The sequence below is a fragment of the Macrobrachium nipponense genome, chromosome 13, assembly GCF_015104395.2.
Source record: "Macrobrachium nipponense isolate FS-2020 chromosome 13, ASM1510439v2, whole genome shotgun sequence".
In the NCBI taxonomy this organism is placed as follows: Eukaryota; Metazoa; Arthropoda; class Malacostraca; order Decapoda; family Palaemonidae; genus Macrobrachium; species Macrobrachium nipponense.
In genome coordinates this window covers 59,696,677-59,716,377 of record NC_087206.1, presented here as the reverse complement: position 1 = coordinate 59,716,377, position 19,701 = coordinate 59,696,677, and the positions used below count along the sequence as shown (strand labels likewise).

The window sequence follows — 19,701 nt, the reverse complement described above, 5'->3', positions numbered from 1 at the left end:
TAAGTTTTTCATAGTTTACTATAGTCGATTCATTTAAGGTAGATTCTTGTGCCTACGAGACACGTTTGTTTGGCGGCCTTCTGATTGGCTGGTAGCGGGAGGCAGACTGCTCGCTCAGTGGGTCATATTTTCATTTGCAGCTTAGAAAACTAGCAATATGTTTTACATTTCTTCATTTATCTCACGTTTTACAAAAGATAGGAAGTTTTGGTCATACCAAAGGATTCAGTATTAATGTACAATTAAATAATCTTTTCCTGAAATCAATAAGTTAAAATACAAAGGAATTACAACGAGTAGAAGTAAGGGAGAAACATTTTATTCTTATACCTGTTTTTATTCATCATCGGATTTTGCATAATCACGAGATCAAGATAAAATGAAATCTGTGTTTTAAAACAATAAAATCACCCTGAATACGATGGTGCTTTCAGATTTTAAATGCGTGTAATATGTAAAGAGAAAATGAAGAATATGTCTTATTATGTTGCATTCGTGCTTGACTCGGTTTGACAGTAGTGCCGAGAGACGCAAGATATGCGGGTGGGGCTGGTGCTCTCAGCTGGAGCTGTTGGCAGTTGCCAATTGGCGATATGAGAAGTTTGTAGTTTCGAGACTATGTTATTACCGAATTATTATGTCATTACATTTTCTATAAATAAATGCATAGAATAGAATTCCCATATGACTTTCGAACATTTTTACTCAAATATCATATATGTCCGGACATATCTGATAAAAGAAAAGTAAATAATCAAATGGATGCATCTGGGTTGTTGGCTTCATTTAGTCTAAGTGAGAAATGTACATGCTTTATGAGGATCACTGATAAATAACAGAACTTGTTCTCTGGCCAATAACATCAAAAAGCTTATGGTTTTCATATGTTCACTCAATAAAAACAAAAGTACAAATGTTTATTTCTTTCCATAAAATTTGTTGACGATGTAACGATATAATATACTGTCTTTTTCAGAATTGTTGAGTTACTCTTACACCAGAATGTTTATCTCCTTTATATACATGTTACACTTGACAACATGTCTACAACAATGTTTAGGAAAAATTTGCTTAGTTTTCTCCTGAGGTAGTTGATTATTCTTGAATCACTTAATTCATACCTGAGTTAGAATAGCTCCCGTAACCGTTCCCACAGCCCCCCTGCATAATTGTATATATATAGTACATGTAGGATAATGAGACTAATCAGAAGACTGTTATATCATCATCTTTTTATACAAAAAGAATGGATTCATGCAGATATTATTATGTCATAAACACAAAAGAAAGTCATACACAGTAGGCTTACATTGGTATGTCATTAGGCTATCGATATGAACAAAAAGAAATTAAAATGTTACAAATTTCTTACGTCATCATTATTTAAAAAATAAATAAAGGAAAATCATACATATATACATAGTCATGTCATTACCTATTGGAACAAAAATAATGGGAAAATTATAGATACATTGATATCCCCTTTTCTATTAAACCAAGTAAAAAGAATTTATAAAACAGATATGTACATTGTTATGCCATTAAATATTAAAAAAAGGACTCGTATGGATATACTGTAGTTATGAAATTGCCTATCTAAAAATTGGGAAAACTATAGAACACTGTTAAGGTCTTCAACTTAAAAAAAAAAAAGAGGAAAATCATTGATATATATCATCACTGTCATCCTCCCTACTATCAATATCATCACTGTCAGTTTCGTCATCTCAACTGTCATTAACAAAACTTCCAAAACATATGCTTCTCTAGCAACATCTTTCCTCCTATAATCATCTTCTAATTTCTTAACGTGGTGAAAACATTTCTTCCAGTCTTCTGTTGTAACTTTGTCTATCGCCAGTCTCGTAAGCTGCTCAACAGTTTTCAAAGATTGATTTGCATTAGAGTTATTTTTTTCTGATATCCCCCTTTATTTGAGCCCATATAAGTTTCTATGGGGTTAAAACTGACAATAATACGGTGGCACGTCTGAGCACATCATGACCATTTGTACGGCTATCTCATCGATCACTGTAATATATATATATGTTTAGAATTTCTTATTTAGCAGAAGTGCTTGTTATTCTTAAAGTTGTTAATCCTTTTAAGTTGTTAAGCTGCACTTGTTTGTATTAAACAATGCTTCAGAGCTAGTACGTCCTCAGTATGAGAATACTATAATCACATACCTCTGTTTTTCTTTGTGACACTTGGCAAATCTGCAGCAATTTTGGCTTTGTTGCTGATGGGTCGTAGGTGACGTTATTAGAAGAAAGCCACTGTATGACTTCACTTTTTCTCTTGTTGCTGGTTGTTGGCACTTTATTTTCTATTTTGCTATGGTAGGGACCATTGTCCATTATGATTAGAGATCTGTCTTCTATATTAGGCAATAGTTGTTCCTTTTAAACCACTTTAAAAACCTTTCATGGTCAATGGAATCATGGTAGTCCCCTTTGGCACCATTTTTTGACCTAAACAACAATAGCGCATCTTTGACAAACCCCTTCTCACTCCCCGCGCGCACCACAATAAATCTTGACCCCTTTCCAGTCCTTAAGTTTGGGTCCTATTTCGCCTTCACCCGTTGTCCAACACTGACGTACACATTCATTTTGGTTTATCCAAGTTTCATCCAGGAATACTTCAGGTTTACGTTCAGTTGGACTACAATTCCTATTCTTTTCAATTAACCGTAGGTATTCAGTTCTCGCTGCCACTATATCATCACGTTCCATTAAAATTGCTCTTCCACTCGTCACTTTTTTTGTACCGGAATCCAAGCCTTCTCACAATTTTCCATAACGTTTGTTCTTCCACCATTAAACTTTACCGGGTCTTCCTTCACTTTTATTTTTCCAGTAGGGCATCTACGTTTTTTTTGGGAGCTCTCCTCTCTCGTAAAAAGACAAAATCTCCTTCCGAATACACTCATTTTCAAAAACTATCCACCTTGTCCTTCACTCGGATCCTCTTCCTGGGATATACAGGTGAAGCGAAGGGGACGTTACCACACTCAGATGAGTGTCGCTTGATTTTTTTCACTGTGTTGGTTGGCACTCCTGTAGCTTTGGCGGTCTTCTCAAATACTTCATTTCTTGAGTCTGCTCCCCACTGTGAGCTGAAGTAACGATGAACATTCATTATAATGTTGCGAGCTTGGCTTGCAAATCTGGAAACGGTGCGACGAATGGTGCTGTCATCTCGAGACATCTGCTTGAAAAGAAAAAGAAATCTTGCTTAGTTCGTTGCTGTTATTGCGCCACTGAGATTATTATTTCATATCACTCAAATAAGTCTCTGATATCCCTTTCGTTTGAAAATATATTCATATAAGAAAATTAGAAACAATATGTTGAAACCAAACCTCATTAAAACTAAGGATGAGCTGAGAGTGCGAAGTAGGTCCGTAGATTTCAAATTCATTCCTGGACTGAATTTCCCGCCTGCGGCCAGCCTACACCTCCAACGATACGAGATGCACCCATCTGATTATTTACTTTTTTTATCAGATATGTCCAGAAATACGGACATATATGATATTGAGTAAAAATGTTCGAAAGTCATAATGGGAATTCTATGCATTTATTATAGAAAAATGTAATGACATAATAATTCGGTGAATACATAGTCACGAAAACTGCAACTTTCTCATATCGCCAATTGGCAACTGCCAACACGCCAACGGCTCTAGCTGAGAGGACCAGACCCAACGATGTGTCTCGGCACTATTGTCAAACCAAGTCAAGCACGAATGCAAAATAATAAGACATATTCTCATTTTCTCTTTACATATTACACGCATCTAAAATCTGAAAGCACCAGCGTATTCAGGGTGATTTTATTGTTTAATAACACAAGATTTTATTTTATCTTGATCTCATGAATTATGCAAAATCCGATGATGAATAAAAAAAAGGTATAAAGAATAAAATGTTTCTCCCTTCACTTCTACTCGTTGTAATTCCTTTGTATTTTAACTTATTGATTTCAGGAAAAGATTATTTAATTGTACATTTAATACCGAATCCTTTGGTATGACCAAAAACTTTCCTATCTTTTGTAAAGAAAACGTTGAGATAAATGAAGAAATGTAAACATATTGCTAGTTTTCTAAGCTACAACGAAAAATATGACCCACTGAGCGAGCAGTCTGCCTCCCGCTACCAGCCAATCAGAGGCCGCCAAACAAACGTCTCGTAGGCGCAAGAATCTACCTAAATGAATCGACTATAGGCTATTCTTGGTTAGCCAACGAATTAAATAGCTTATTGTGTACTGGCAAAATAGATAGATAAATGATTCCCGAAAAACTTGTATAATGATTTTACACATCCTTAAAGACAGAAACAGGTTACAGTCTGTCATTTAGCATTTTAAACAGTTTCCGGATTTACTTCAAAGACTCATTTGAAATATTTAATCTAAAGTCATTTCGCAAACTTATTCGTCTTAAATGTTATCTTATTCATATTTAAATCAAGGAAGTCCTGCCGATTTAATTGTATGAGCGATGCATTATTTAACAGGTATAGGTAACTCAATCGATTATAGCCAGTACGCTACATTTTGACATAGAAGTAAGAAATCAGTCATTAACCAGAACTGCATAACACTGGCAAGTCTTTTTTTTTCTAGACTGCTAAAGTGTGTCCTTCCTTCTAGCAAAATGTGCCATTTGGAGAAAATATTGTTTGACTGGTACCAATTATCATGTATTCAAATACTAGCCATCTACTGAAATTAATAGCGAATTTTCAACAGATGCTCAGCAATAACTGTCATATCTTAAGGTCATGTCATATAAAAAGAAAATTAGTTGGAAATACAATTCTATCAAGAGGTGGAACAATTTGCATGGTGAGAGAAGTATTTCCATAAAATCCTTCATGGATAAATGCAGACAAACCATTAGGTTTCTTGAATAAATAGCTGTCACATCTCACAGAGATCAGCAGAACTGAAAGAGGACTTGAAGGTATCCAAGTCCAACGCCAAGCACCTACAAAAACCTGCCCCATTTCAGGTATTTCGTGTAACTCAAGCACATGAACCAGTAGGGCAAACCTTAACAGCTCGATTTTTAGTAAAAAGATTCAGCATTGCATCATGTAAGAAAAATATACAAATTTGGGACCAGGGACTTAAACTGACCTCCGACTTAATACCATACTCTGATCAAGTACTGAATTACTACAGCAGACCCAAGCTGAGTATTTTAAGAATGAAACTCAAAGAGTATCAGACTTCTGAAAAGGTTGTAAGCAAGTCTTCGACTGCCTAATGGGAGTATCAGTTCTAGCCTAACTATGGGAACCTTACAGGAATACTTAACTACAGTAAAACACAGTAACAAAATAAACCTGGGTTCTTCAAGAAATCACAGAATACCACACTCATGTAGGGAAATCTTAAATATCACAGTCATAAGTCCACTCTGGAGTGCCTGACTCTTGAAAAGGATACCAAAAGCATACAACAATATACTCATGAAAACTCCTAAATTAATTGCATACTCTCTTCTGATGGACCCCTACTAGCAAAACATTTAGGCCAAAGGCCAAGCACTAAGATCTATGAGGCCATTCAACAATGAAAGGGAAATTGATATTAAAAAGGTTTTGAAGTTTTAACCAGAAGAGAACCTCGCAGTTGCACTATGAAACAACTAGGTACCATGCCCCAACTCCACATTTGTGTACCATTACTAGAATACCCTAACTCAGGAGTGTGCAAAGTTTTCAAATGATGGGCCACTAGTCAAGAATCTTAAGTAATGGATAGCCGCACATCAAGGTGTTAGAGAGAGCACGTCAGTAAAAAACCAACTGCAAAATTAGTCTTGTATTTCTTACTTATGAAAAACATTCAGTAGCTACAAATAGGCTTCACAGGACATGATAATGTAATACATAATACAACGTTTAAAAAAAACCTCCTTTGAACTATGACATAGTTCGACGCGAACGAGTATTAGGAATTGGTGTAATTAGGGTTTAGTACATTTCCATCTTGGCAATTGGCCCCAAAGGCCGCACTGTACGATATTTATTTTTGAAGGGTCGGGCCGCACTGAAGTCTTGAGGGCCACAGGTTGCACAGGCCAGCCCTACCTGAATACCAAATATATGAAGTGGTTTTGCAAAGTATTATACTCTTTACAATGAGCTTCAAACCAAGTATCATACCTCTTTCAAAGGGCAGGCACTCAAACAGGCACTAGGTTAAAAGGGGGGTTATGGAGTTAATCAAGCACCCGGTTCCCGATGGAGTTGATTACAAAGCACCCAATCCTTGCGGAGATCTCAACTTGAACCAACTAAATGAAAGGAACAGTGAGATCAACAATGAAATTTCAACTTGAACCAACTAAATGAAAGGAACAGTGAGATCAACAATGAAATTTCAGAACAATAACTTAGTCATACGTAAGGAATTCTATTCAAGTAACACACTTTCTGCATCAGACACCAACATGCCCACGTTTTAAATGTTAAAGCTAATGAAACCAGAACACATATATACATGCGAGGGAGAAGCTTATAATTATGAAACCTAACAAAGACTACTCTCTCTCTCTCTCTCTCTCTCTCTCTCTCTCTCTCTCTCTCTCTCAATATCATATCTTGGATAAGTTAACGAAATAAAAAGCAAATTTCTACTCCTCCCTAGATGCCTTAAACATATAAATGTATAGCCACATTCACTCTAATGTAACAGATATATGCATAAAACTTTCATTTAAGTTCACATTATTTGGGCATTACAAGGACGTCCAGAGAGATATTATTATTATTATCATTATTAAAAAGTTTACCCAAACCACTGAGCTGACTATCACCTCTCATAGGGTTTGGCCCGAAGGATTAGAATGAAATACCAGGTCTGGGCCAGAGCCAAGCAGTGATGAATGAATGGAAATAAAATTTAAAAAATTAAATAAAGGAATTTACTTTTACAATGGAACACACATTAAATACACTTACTCCTTTTTCTATGCATACACCAAAAAAAGGAATATTAAAATATTCAGAATAAGCTAAGTAACATTTTTAATTTTGATTTTTTCTCAATTCACTAAACGCCCTAAAGGTTTTCGTATTTTCAAACGCCTTAAAGGTTTTCGTATTTTCATTATTCACTTAAATATTTTTACACCGTATCAAATAAAATTAACTTTTATTCACGAATATTAAAATTGGAATGATTAAAAATTCCTCATAGTAGCACGAGTCTTCAAATGGAGAAACAAATCCACAGTTATGTAAATGTACAGTAAGTTCCAGAAGTGAAGCGACAAATCTCAGAATTGATCGTACTTCTATAGAAACTCATGGGGTTGCCAGTTAGTATATTTTATTCCAATTATTGTCATCCCATTTATCTGATAATATGTATCAGTGATTAACTGTATAAGCGCACAAAGTATTTCCCCAGTGAATGATCAATTTTAGTTCAGTAATTGTTTATTAATAGAAAAAAAAAGAATTTCCCCAAAAGAAACATCTGCGGCTTCCAAAGTGTGATATGAAGTGTTCACCATAGAGTGGCAGCAGGAACCGTGTGCATAAGCATTGGCCTAATATTTGTAAATTAACTTTCTACTTTTATAGCGTTATATCGAAAGTTATTATGATTTCTTTTGATAAAACACAGAGAAGTTTAGCATCTGATTAAATGAAATATAAATAAGACAAGTTGGTGTGTAAAAAAAAAAAAAAAAATACGAAATCCAAGTTATGTGCGCGTTTAGCATTGGTTACATGGTTAGGACTATTTCAAGAATCAAGGAAATATATTTTCCAGCTTGTTAGTTAATAATTTCATGGAATTTCTCGATTGTGCAAATTTTTGCATGCGGAATTGCGTTCAGGGTCGCGCCAAACAAGTATTTTCGTAGGTTTATTTTAGAGTATCCGTGTTATGCTCTCTCTCTCTCTCTCGTTCTCTCTCTCTCTCTCAGAAGGTTTTTATCTATCAGGAATAACAGAGGTCTGTTTAAGAACCGAGCACTAGGCCTATTAGTCATGCTCGGGTGCTTCTTTATATATATATATATATATATATATATATATATATATATATATATATATATATATATATATATACGTATGTATATATATATATATATATATATATATTATATATATATGTATATATATACGTATAGTATATATATATATATATATATATATATATATATATATATACTATATCCCCAAAAACTCATAAATTTCTGTTATGCATGATACTTGACTGGATCGAACTGATTACTGGTTTTCAGTGGAAATATGAATTTGGGTGATATCACTTACTTATGATATGCCCACTTACGCAAATTCAGTCTTAAATTTCGCGGTTGGGATATGATTCGACGATTTGAGGTAATAGGTTGAAGTGAAAAAGGTGGAGTTAGTATTGTGGGTAGAGCTAGAGGTAGAGGTAGAGAAGGGGGAAGTGGTTGGGGTCTGTCGTCTCCCTACTTAACCAGATGGTGATTTTACGGGTGTTCTGGTTGCTTGCGACCGACTTTCTTATTTTTCATATAGCGAGTCTGTTTCCCAGGTGCACGGACAGGTCCTGGTGTCGGTCCTGAAGGTTCTATCTTTGCCTAAATAAACAGACAGTGGCCCTGCATTGTAAGCCTTGCAATGCCCGGAACTAGGCCTAGTCACCTGAAGGTAGCAGCAAAGGTTAGAGCCTTTCTCGAAGATGGTGTTTTATGCTCGGTCCTAGAAGCTAGAATCATAACTACCAACCACCCCCAACTTCTCCATTGAATCTAGGTACATTCATGGTTGATTATGTTTAATGTTGCGGAGATTTTCCCTTCACATTCTATTGATACTTGCATGGTTTTATGCATCTTCGCTAAAATCAAAATTTTGAATTAATAAACACTATAATATTAAATATTTGTTTCCACATTGCTCGAAATATACATTGGTAATGTTGGTAATCCTGTGTTGAACGAGAATTTCAAATTGTTTCGTTTCTATAGTTTGAAGTAACTGCTATACTTTAAAATAATTACTATTACCGTAATTTTTTCTTATGATTGTTATAAATATCATAGATTTGATATTTGTGCATCATGTGTTAGCTTTATTTTGCTTGATAGAGCTTTCACTGTAGAAAAAAAATATATTTTTCAGCTACGAGTTGTAGTTGCCAGTTAGTGAATTCCGAACGAAATTCTCTGAAATTTGTCGCTTCAGTTTTGGAACTTACTGTACATATATTTAAGTTTAAAACAGAAAGGATAGCTTTCGGGAATCTGTACGGTTCCCCTTATCAATCTGACACGTTGAAATAACTTTACAGCGAAGTAAACAAAGCAGGAGTCAAAAATTAAGTGACTTGTTATTAAAACAATGGAAACCAGTCGTCCAGTATAAATCAGGCAATGCCGTCGTTTTCTGATGAAAGGCCCGCCAGTCGTCTGGAACGTCGAATTGGTCCTTGCCCAGTGCGGTCGTTCTGATGGTCCTCTTCAACAGCATAGGCGCCGGCAGCATCGGTTACTGGAGGTAGCCGAGTTACCTGAACGGGAGAAAGAGAGGCAACCGCAGCATCAGATGTGGCTAAAGAGACAACACTCTCATAATGTTCTTTATTCTTAAAACCTTTAATATATTTCTTGGAAATAAGGTTGTTGGTGAATTTATCTTCCTGTGTGAAAGATTTATTGCCTTCCATAGAAAAACCACTGTCTATCGCCGCACCCTCCACTAGCCTTCTTATACCAACTTCTTTACTTCTGAAAATTACTTTAGAATCTTCCCAATTTATGCGGTGATCGAGCTTAAGACTGTGACTAACTAATACATTGTTTTGTTTTTCCGCATGTAACTGGTAAGCTCTTTTGTGTTCCCCGATTCTAGTGGGCAGCCCTCTACCACTTTCACCGAAATATTTAGAGTCACATTCTGAACAGGGAATTTCGTAAACACCAACTTGTTTGTGATTCGTTGTGCTATTATTATGTATAAGAAGTCTCTTAATAGTGTTATTATAATTAAAAACTATATTTATTTTATCATTGTGATTTTTGTTAACAGTTTTCCTTATTCTGTTTAGGTGAGGATTAAAAGGGAGTGCAAGACAATTCGTAAACTTCTTTTTGTCATTTACTTTAGATGAATCTATGTAGAATATTCTTCTGGCTTTTTTAAAGGCATTATTAATAAAATAGGAAGGGTAACAAAGTTTTTTGAAAACATCTTCAATGTGTTTAAGTTCTCTGTCAATGAAGGCGGGGTCACATACTTTCAGGGCTCTCAAAACAAAATTGACGAGAGTGTTGGTTTTGACTTCACTATTGTGCCAGGAGAAAAAAATGAATGTATGTTTCTGCATTGGTTTCTTTACGATAAACTGTAAATTTAAAAGTGAAAGTTACTGGGTCATGGAAGATCAATATGTCTAAAAACGGCAACTTATTATCTGTTTCGTGTTCGGCTGTGAACTTGATAGAGGGCAAGATTCCATTAATGTACCGAAGGAAATCGTCAAAATTTGAAGGGTTACCTTTAAAAATAATGAAAATATCATCTACGTATCTCACCCAAAAAATGGGTCTTAGTGAAGGTTCACAGTTCTGTAAAATTTCAACTTCAACAAATTCCATGCATAAATTGGCAAGAATAGGAGACAAAGGAGACCCCATTGAAACACCAAACTTTTGTCTAAATCCCTGATTGTTAAATGAAAAGACTGTGGAGGACACACAAAGTCGAACCAGATCTAAGAACTGTTTAGTGGGTATAGCAAAATTAATGTTACCTAAATCCGATTGTTCCTTGAGCTTATTAAGTACATATTCCAAAGGCACATTTGTGAAAAGCGCTGTCACATCTAGACTAATCATTTTACCCTGAATGTTTCCCAGTTTCTTGAGACGTTCCATAAAATCTATCGAGTGAAGAAGATGAGCCTCAGAAAAAGTACCCAACAAGGGGCTCAGTTGTTCTGCTAACCATTTTGCTAAAACCGATTGGGGTGAATTGCAAGTGGCAACTATAGGACGCAGGGGACAACCACTCTTATGTATTTTCGGTAAGCCATAAAAATAGGGAAGACTCGGGTTTTTATTGGAAATCTTACTTATTATGATTTGCTTATGTTCCTGTTCAGTCAACGTACTAGCAATTTTTCTTACATCTCTATTGAATTTTAATTGCAGTGAAGTCAATGAGGGTATTTCGTTAAGTTTGATATAAGTATTGTCATCACTAAGTAAAGAATTCGCTTTGGAAATGTATGTGTTATGGTCCATAATAACAAGTGACCCTCCCTTGTCCGCTTTCATAATTTTGATGTCCTTGTTCTCATATAATTCTTTTAAGGCTATTTTGTGTCTTCTAGTTAAGATTCCAATTTGTTCATGCAAATGATTATTGATTAAAACACCTTTCAAAAAGTTAATCTGAAACTCATTGTGTCTGAAATTAAAATGGTTTATATTGCTAATACCTTGTAAGAGGTCTGTGTTACTAGTCCCTAAACAGCAATTCAAACCAAGACCGAGTAATTCTTTTTGTTCTGCTGTAATAGTCATAGAAGATAAATTAACCAATTTACAATTTTCGCCAATTTTGGTCCATATAGTTCATCAGAAAACGACGGCATTGCCTGATTTATACTGGACGACCGGTTCCATTGTTTTAATAACAAGTCACTTAATTTTTGACTCCTGCTTTGTTTACTTCGCTGTAAAGTTATTTCAACGTGTCAGATTGATAAGGGGAACCGTACAGATTCCTTCCGAAAGCTACTCCTTTCTGTTTTAAACTTAAATATATGTCATTTACATAAACTGTGGATTTGTTTCTCCATTGGAATGATTGAAAATACAGAAGATTCTGACAAAATTTCCCTAATCGATTTACTTCCAAAAGTTGATAATCGCTGTTGGTTATAATTTGGACATTCACACAATACATTTTGACTGTTATTATCACTTTGCAGTCTGAGCATTCGGGAGAAGGGCCATGTCCACTGTTCATTAGGTGTCCAAGCGAATATTGCCTATTCTAGTAGGGTGGCTTAGAAGGAATACCGTTACTGAGCAGGTAAAAGCATGAAACCTGGCATGGTGATTACTATGGACCTCCTTGTTGAAATTAGGATGGAAGCCCAAATGACAAACTTAAAGGAGTCGAGTAATTCAAGATGGTGTCCAAAATGGCCGCCGTAAACGAAAATTGCGCGAATATCTCCACAAATTAGCCTGGGAGCATGCTGTTTCATTCTAAACCCAGGTTTTGGGGGTCACAGAATCTATTTTACATGCTATCGTTAGTGTCAGATGCAAATATTACTCATAATAGAAAAAAATGTTTGATATTACTCTTTTTACGTCAAAACTGAAAAAAGAAAATCCAAAGAAGCAAGAACACATTATTGTATATATGCTTGAATTATTATGTAGTACTTTGATTTTCTTGCGATGATTATTATTTATTATAATTAATAGTGACTTCTTCTCAGATAGATGGATAGTCATGGATTGAAAAGTGCATAGTGTGTCAAGAAGTAACTCAAGAGCCATTGAAATGTCTAATGAACAGTGCCTCAGGAACACATAATGAGAAAAAAGAAACCTATGAAACCTTTTTGAAAAATGTTGAGGAATTTCACGTAACTGATGCTCTGCCAGTTCAATTGTTATTTAGCAATGATGCAAGTCCTGACATTTTGGCTGAAAACCATGTGTCGTGGCACAAAGGATGTAATTTGAAATTTAACAACACCAAGCTTAGTAAAGCCAAAAAAAGGGGGGGGGGATTGCCTCGGTACAAGTCACACAGAGATCTGGCGAGCGAGCATCTTTAGATAAACAAGTTTGCATCTTCTGCACTACAGGAAATGAAATTAGACAGCTTCACAACTTTAGCACTTAAAATACTCATGCTGGTGTTCGGGCCATGGTAACTAACCTCCAGGATTGATTGAATGATTTATTAAATAATTTATTAAAGATTATCTGGCGTCACAACCGCTAATGGTTATTGACGCCACTACAATGGAATATATAAAGCATATTTAACAAAGGTAAATCCCCATGATAAAAAAAATTAATAATCGTAAAACCTATAAACTTACACAATTAATAGTAGAAATTAAATTTTATTTAAAATACCAATGGCATTAATAAAATTAAACAGGGCGCTTTCAGTAAAATCTGCTCCTAAAATCTTGGTAAGAGAAAAACCCTCTTCAGTTCCCCTGTAATGTGGAGGGAAGTACCTCTCTCTCTCATCTGAAAGGCTGGGGCACTCAACTATCAGGTGTCTGACTGTCAATGGAACCAAGCAGTCGTTACAGTAAGGCTGATGATCCCCACTCATCAGAAAGCCATGTGTCATTTTTGTATGGCCTATTCTAAGCCGACTGAGTATTACTTCCCTTTACCTAATCATTGATGAATAGTTCCAAGGAAAGATGGTGGTAGCTATTTCTTCATCTTTTGGTTTTCTAGCTCCCATGCAAATTTCAAGGAATCAAGGAACGCTGATTTAATGACCAGATACATATCATTTGTAGGGAGTGCACACCTAGTTATATGACTTTGGTTGACAGCTGTTTTGGCAGGTGAGTCTGCTACTTCATTTCCTGCCACACCATGTGCAGGGGACCAACAGAAAGATACTTTCCTACCATTAATCTTAAGCAACTGAAGCCACTCTAAAATCAATAACAATAGGATAGAGTGAATTAAAATGACCAATAGCTTGCAAGACACTCAGTGAATCGCAACATAAAACAAATTGTTCTCCAGAATGACAAGCAATCTCTTTAAGGCCAGTTAGGATTGCATAACACTCTGCTGTAAAAATGGATGCCTGATCTGGTAGCCTTTCACTCTTATTAAAATTGGGAAATACAACTCCATAGCCAACGCCTGCGTCAGACTTGGATCCATCTGTAAAAACTATGACTGAACCGTCATGGTTTCGCCAAATGTTTCTAAAAAAGGAGATGCGCAGCATCTCAGCACTCATCTCTTCCTTGCTACCAGTGAAGAACCTGCAGTGCTCCACAGAAGGAAGCTTCCAAGGGGGCACAACAGAATACTTAAAAGGCCAGACTTTGACCTTTGGAATAGAATAATCTTCTAAAATTTTTAAAACTCTGTATCCAATAGGTTTTGGATAGCGTGGATTATGTTCATAAAGGCTAAAATATTTATCATTAAAAACTGCTTTGCAAGTTAATGAGTCAGGAATCCTCTGGATTCTATGCCAGTATCGAACAAGTGATATCTGACGACATGAATCTAGAGGCAGTTCCCCTGAATCTACCAAAAGGCTTGGGATTGGCGATGATTTAAAGGCACCACTCGCAATCCTTATTCCTGCATTATGTACCAAATCTAAAATATTTAGTTTTGATTTCGAGGCTGAAGAGTATACCTCACAACCATATGCTAATTTTGATGCCACTATGGCTTTGTAGAGGATCATTAGGTGATTCCTATCTGCTCCCCAAGATGTATGGGAAAGCACTCTTAAAACATTCAGAGCTTGCATACACCTAACTTTCAGATCTTTTAGGTGAGGTACCCAAGTCATTCTTTTGTCGAACAGTAAACCCAAAAAACGTGTCTCTTCCTTACATGATATCCTCTGATCATGTACAGCAACAGTTTTAGATGTAGAGAACTTAAAACCCTTTTTTTCTGCCCATTCGACGATTCTGTTAATAGCCAGCTGCATTTTTCTCGCAGCCACTACCATTCATGAGGCTGCAAACGATATAGAGAGGTCATCAACAAATAAGGAAAACATTATATCTTTAGGAATCACGGTAATGTGATAGACTTATATGATGACTACAGGCAGGCAAAAGCACTACCACGCCACCTAGAACGAGATGGGTTGATGCAGTCTCCATAACAAAAAATACCTGTGCGCGCGAAAGGTATTTCAGGTGGGAGGCGGCATGAACTTATATCTCTTGCGGTGTCGGGGTGGTTTAAGGCTTCACTGCCAGTCCTGGGATTGGGTAGTCGCTGGTTCGCGCCTGTCGATGGCCAATTCTATTATCGCTTAATAAATTCCCACTCGGTTAAGCATACATGAAAATATATTAATTCCGAGGTAGAGCGAATTAGATATTAAAGGACATTTGTAGTTCAATATATGTATATGAATCACAGAATGTGATAGACTTATATGATGACTACGTGCAGGCAAAAGCACTACCACGCCACCGAGAACGAGATGGGTTGATGCAGTCTCCATAACAAAAAATACCTGTGCGCGCGAAAGGTATTTCAGGTGGGAGGCGGCATGAACTTATATCTCTTGCGGTGTCGGGGTGGTTTAAGGCTTCACTGCAAGTCCTGGGATTGGGAAGTCACTGGTTCGCGCCTGTTGATGGCCAATTCTCTTATCGCTTAATAAATTCCCTCTTGGTTAAGCATATATGAAAATATATTAATTCCGAGGTAGAGCGAATTAGATATTAAAGGACATTTGTAGTTCAATATATGTAAATGAATCACGGTAATGTGATAGACTTATATGATGACTACAGGCAGGCAAAAGCACTACCACGCCACCTAGAACGAGATGGGTTGATGCGGTCTCCATAACAAAAAATACCTGTGCGCGCGAAAGGTATTTCAGGTGGGAGGCGGCATGAACTTATATCTCTTGCGGTGTCGGGGTGGTTTAAGGATTCACTGCCAGTCCTGGGATTCGGGAGTCGCTGGTTCGCGCCTGTCGATGGCCAATTGTTTAAAAAATATCCACAATTATATATAAAAATATATTTGTATGTAAAAATAATAAAACAAAAGCTACCAACAGAGAGAATTATATTCATTATTTTTCCCACCACTCACAACAAGTTAAAAGGAATGTAATTATGAGTTTTGTTTTAAGGGCTCTTCGCATATGTGACCCCGCATTTCTAGACGGGGAACTCAAACATGTCGTAGACACTTTTAGGTCCTTAAAGTACCCAGAACATTTTATTACTGACGCAATTAGCCGAGCTAAAAAGAAGTTTTACATTGGTCAAGAGAATAAGGAAATGAAAGTCAAGAAACGTGTATCATTGCCCTTTCACGATGTAATCTCAAAAGTAGGTGATTATATAAATAAGCACCAAAAAGACATAGAAATAGTTTATACTTACAAAAACACTTTGGCAAAAGCTCTTACAAAGAATAATAACAGTACCAAGAGAAATAACGGCGTTTACAAGGTTCCTTGTCAGGATTGCGGTGGTTGTTACTACGGGGAAAGTGGTAGAGGATTAGAGGTCAGATTAAGGGAACACAAAAGGGCCTATGATCTTCATGCGCAGGGCAGCGCTTTGGTGGCTCACAGTTTTAATTTAGACCACAGAATTAATTGGGATGGTGCACAAATTATTTTTAAAAGCGACGATTCTCACGTGAGAAGACTAGTTGAAGGCGCCGCTATAAACATGGGAATATCTTTTGAGGATAACAAGTCGTTTACCAATGAAGACCCTTTTATAAACAGTTTTATTGCCAGGCAATACTTAAAAGAATTTATTTTTAAAACCGACGTTGACCATGTGAACCCTGATGCTCTGCTTCCTCTTCCCCTCTCTCTCCAGATAGCCGACGTCCCAGCGGATGTTTCCGGCTATGGCACCTATGCAGTGCAAGCAGGAGCAACTTCGCAGGTTCGGAGATCGAGGAGGTTGGCACAACTGCCTGTTGAGATTGGAATTACATAAAACACGAACCAGCACTTCGACGATGGGCTGTTATCATTTTCTCGCCCCGCCCACCTTTTTAGATGCTCTTTGGAGGGAAACTACCCTCTTCATTACATTTTAACGTCACACTGATGAGGAACACCGTTCAAGTGTTCGAAAGTCTTTGTTTTTTATTATTTTTACATACAAATATATTTTTATATATAATTGTGGATATTTTTTAAACAATTTGTTTTCACGGAATTGTGAATTTCTTAACAAAGATGGCCAATTATATTATCGCTTAATAAATTCCCCTCGGTTAAGCATATATGAAAATATATAATTCCGAGGTAGAGCGAATTAGATATTAAAGGACATTTGTAGTCAAATATATGATATTGAATCACGGTAATGTGATAGACTTATATATATATAAGTCGCTGGTTCGCGCCTGTCGATGGCCAATTATATTATCGCTTAATAAATTCCCCTCGGTTAAGCATATATGAAAATATATTAATTCCGAGGTAGAGCGAATTAGATATTAAAGGACATTTGTAGTTCAAATATGTATAGAATCACGGTAATGTGATAGACTTATATGATGACTACAGGCAGGCAAAAGCACTACCACGCCACCTAGAACGAGATGGGTTGATGCGGTCTCCATAACAAAAAATACCTGTGCGCGCGAAAGGTATTTCAGGTGGGAGGCGGCATGAACTTATATCTCTTGCGGTGTCGGGTGGTTTAAGGCTTCACTGCCAGTCCTGGGATTCGGGAGTCGCTGGTTCGCGCCTGTCGATGGCCAATTATATTATCGCTTAATAAATTCCCCCTCGGTTAAGCATATATGAAAATATATTAATTCGAGGTAGAGCGAATTAGATATTAAAGGACATTTGTAGTTCAATATATGTATATGAATCACGGTAATGTGATAGACTATATATATATATATATATATATATATATATATATATATGTTTGTGTGTGTACGTATGTAATGTTTGTATGTGTGTATTAGAACTGTTTAAATTATATTGTTATTTGATGCATATAAAATAAAATAAGTTTATAATATTTTCATATTTCAATATTTCGATACAAAAAATCAAAGTTTATGATAATATTTTCAATTACATTTCAATTTTTCCTATAAAACCTAAACGTTCTGCGTACAAAAGAGCTGAAAATTGTACTCATACTTGGCTATAGAACGGCGGGTTTAAGGGACTATTCTACTTTCAACGGATCATAGACGTATAGTAGACTACATACTACTAGACTATGCAAGATGAAATATCTATCTATTGATCTATCTATCTATCGATCTATATATATATATATATATATATATATATATATATATATATATATAATATATATATATATATATATATATATATATATATATATATATATATATATATATATATACATATATATATATATATATATATATATATATATATATATATATATATATATACACATAGTGGGCACCCCCGTATTCGCGTTATCCGGATTCGCAGACTCACACATTATCAGATTTCTCTCGGGAACGTTTCCCTGCATTATTGGCAGAAAATTTGCACATTCGCGGTATTTTTCTGAGAAATATCCACAAATTCCCGTATTTTTTTATGAGGTTTCATCATTAAATGCACTTTTTGCGACAAAACTAGTAAAAAAAAACAAGTATGAGAATTTTTAGTGGTTTTTCTTGAGTTTTAACTAACAAAATAGGCTGTTTTTAGCATTTTTATAGGGGTTCCAAACATTCGCGGGTTTTAACTATTCACGGAGGGTCTGGTATGCATCCCCCGAGAATACATGGGGACCACTGTAATATATATATACATATATATTGCATCCTTATGTAATTTTCTAAGTAATTTATCACAAGCCTAATTTCGCTTTCCTTAGACGTTCAATAAACTCCTCCCAGAACTCGTCTACCGACATAGCTGCAATGTTACCACTTCAGTGTTTTGTTGAAACTGATAGATGTGGAGGCTTCGGGCTACCTTAACTAAAACAGAAGCCATGGCAGGCTGCAAGTTGGTTGAGGAGGCCGAAGGGCTCTGTCCACTTATGGTCATAAGAGAACCCCATAGACAGTGAGATTTAATTCCGGTTCAGGTGACCAGATCTGGCGATCATAACGTCTATGGGGCCTTTAATACTTTCTATAAAATTTTCTAGTGATCTTTCTCATATTACTGCCCCACAGGATGCTGAAGCCTTGCCAAGGTTGGGGGCTTAGGGTTCACCAGCTGGGCCCTGGTGGGAACTGCTTTCTCACTGGGCATTGGTGCCCAGCTTTTGATCCAACTAAATAAGTTAGCCCTTTTCCCTTTACTAAAAACATTTCATTTTTCTGCCTCCTCCCCCTATAAGGTAAGGATTTTATGTTGATGACTTATGGCTTGGTTTTGGACATGATTTAGACTTATTCTTGGGATATGAAGGAGGGTGAGGATGGACAGCATGCCACCTCAGTCGTAGAACTCGGGTACCTGACATGGTTGAGCGAGGGAAAAGTTTAATGGTAAACCTTATCCTCAATGACAGACATCATGCCACCTTAGCACCGGAGATAGGGTGTATATCTGGTAATTACCCCTAGGATGACCCTAATTAAAGGGGTGACCCGTCCTCTAAGTGTGACTCCATGATGGGTATGGGGAATATCTGGATGAATTCAGTTTTTACGTTCTATGGCAACATCCACTATTTCTGCTGATGACCCTATGCTTTTGTCAAATTATTTGTCCATGGAAACCCAAACTTCAATTTTTCATGGTCGGTCCGAATGGCAGCTGGACACAGTTGACAGCCCAATGCTACGATAGTAGGAGTACGGCCAGGAAATCTCAACAATAAGCAACTAGTTCCAGTATTATCACACTGGAACCATTTGCCATGAAGAAAAATAAAAAGTATAAAATAGTTCCTGGGGTCTTTGTACCCAATTCTTTCAATATACGAATACCTGAATTTGAAGCTTGA

At 36.4% G+C, this 19,701-nt stretch overlaps 1 protein-coding gene across 1 annotated transcript in view; it reads right to left on the bottom strand.

Annotated features, from left to right (window-relative positions):
* Positions 1-14,720, bottom strand: part of LOC135225338 (uncharacterized) — a 19,298-nt gene extending 4,578 nt beyond the window's left edge. Inside the window, exons 1-2 of the mRNA XM_064264672.1 lie at positions 13,868-14,720; positions 13,560-13,689 (exon numbers count right to left, since the gene is read on the bottom strand). Coding sequence (XP_064120742.1) covers positions 13,560-13,689; positions 13,868-14,720 — 983 coding nt within the window. The remainder of the gene's footprint in view (positions 1-13,559; positions 13,690-13,867) is intronic.
* Positions 14,721-19,701: the final 4,981 nt, after the last annotated feature.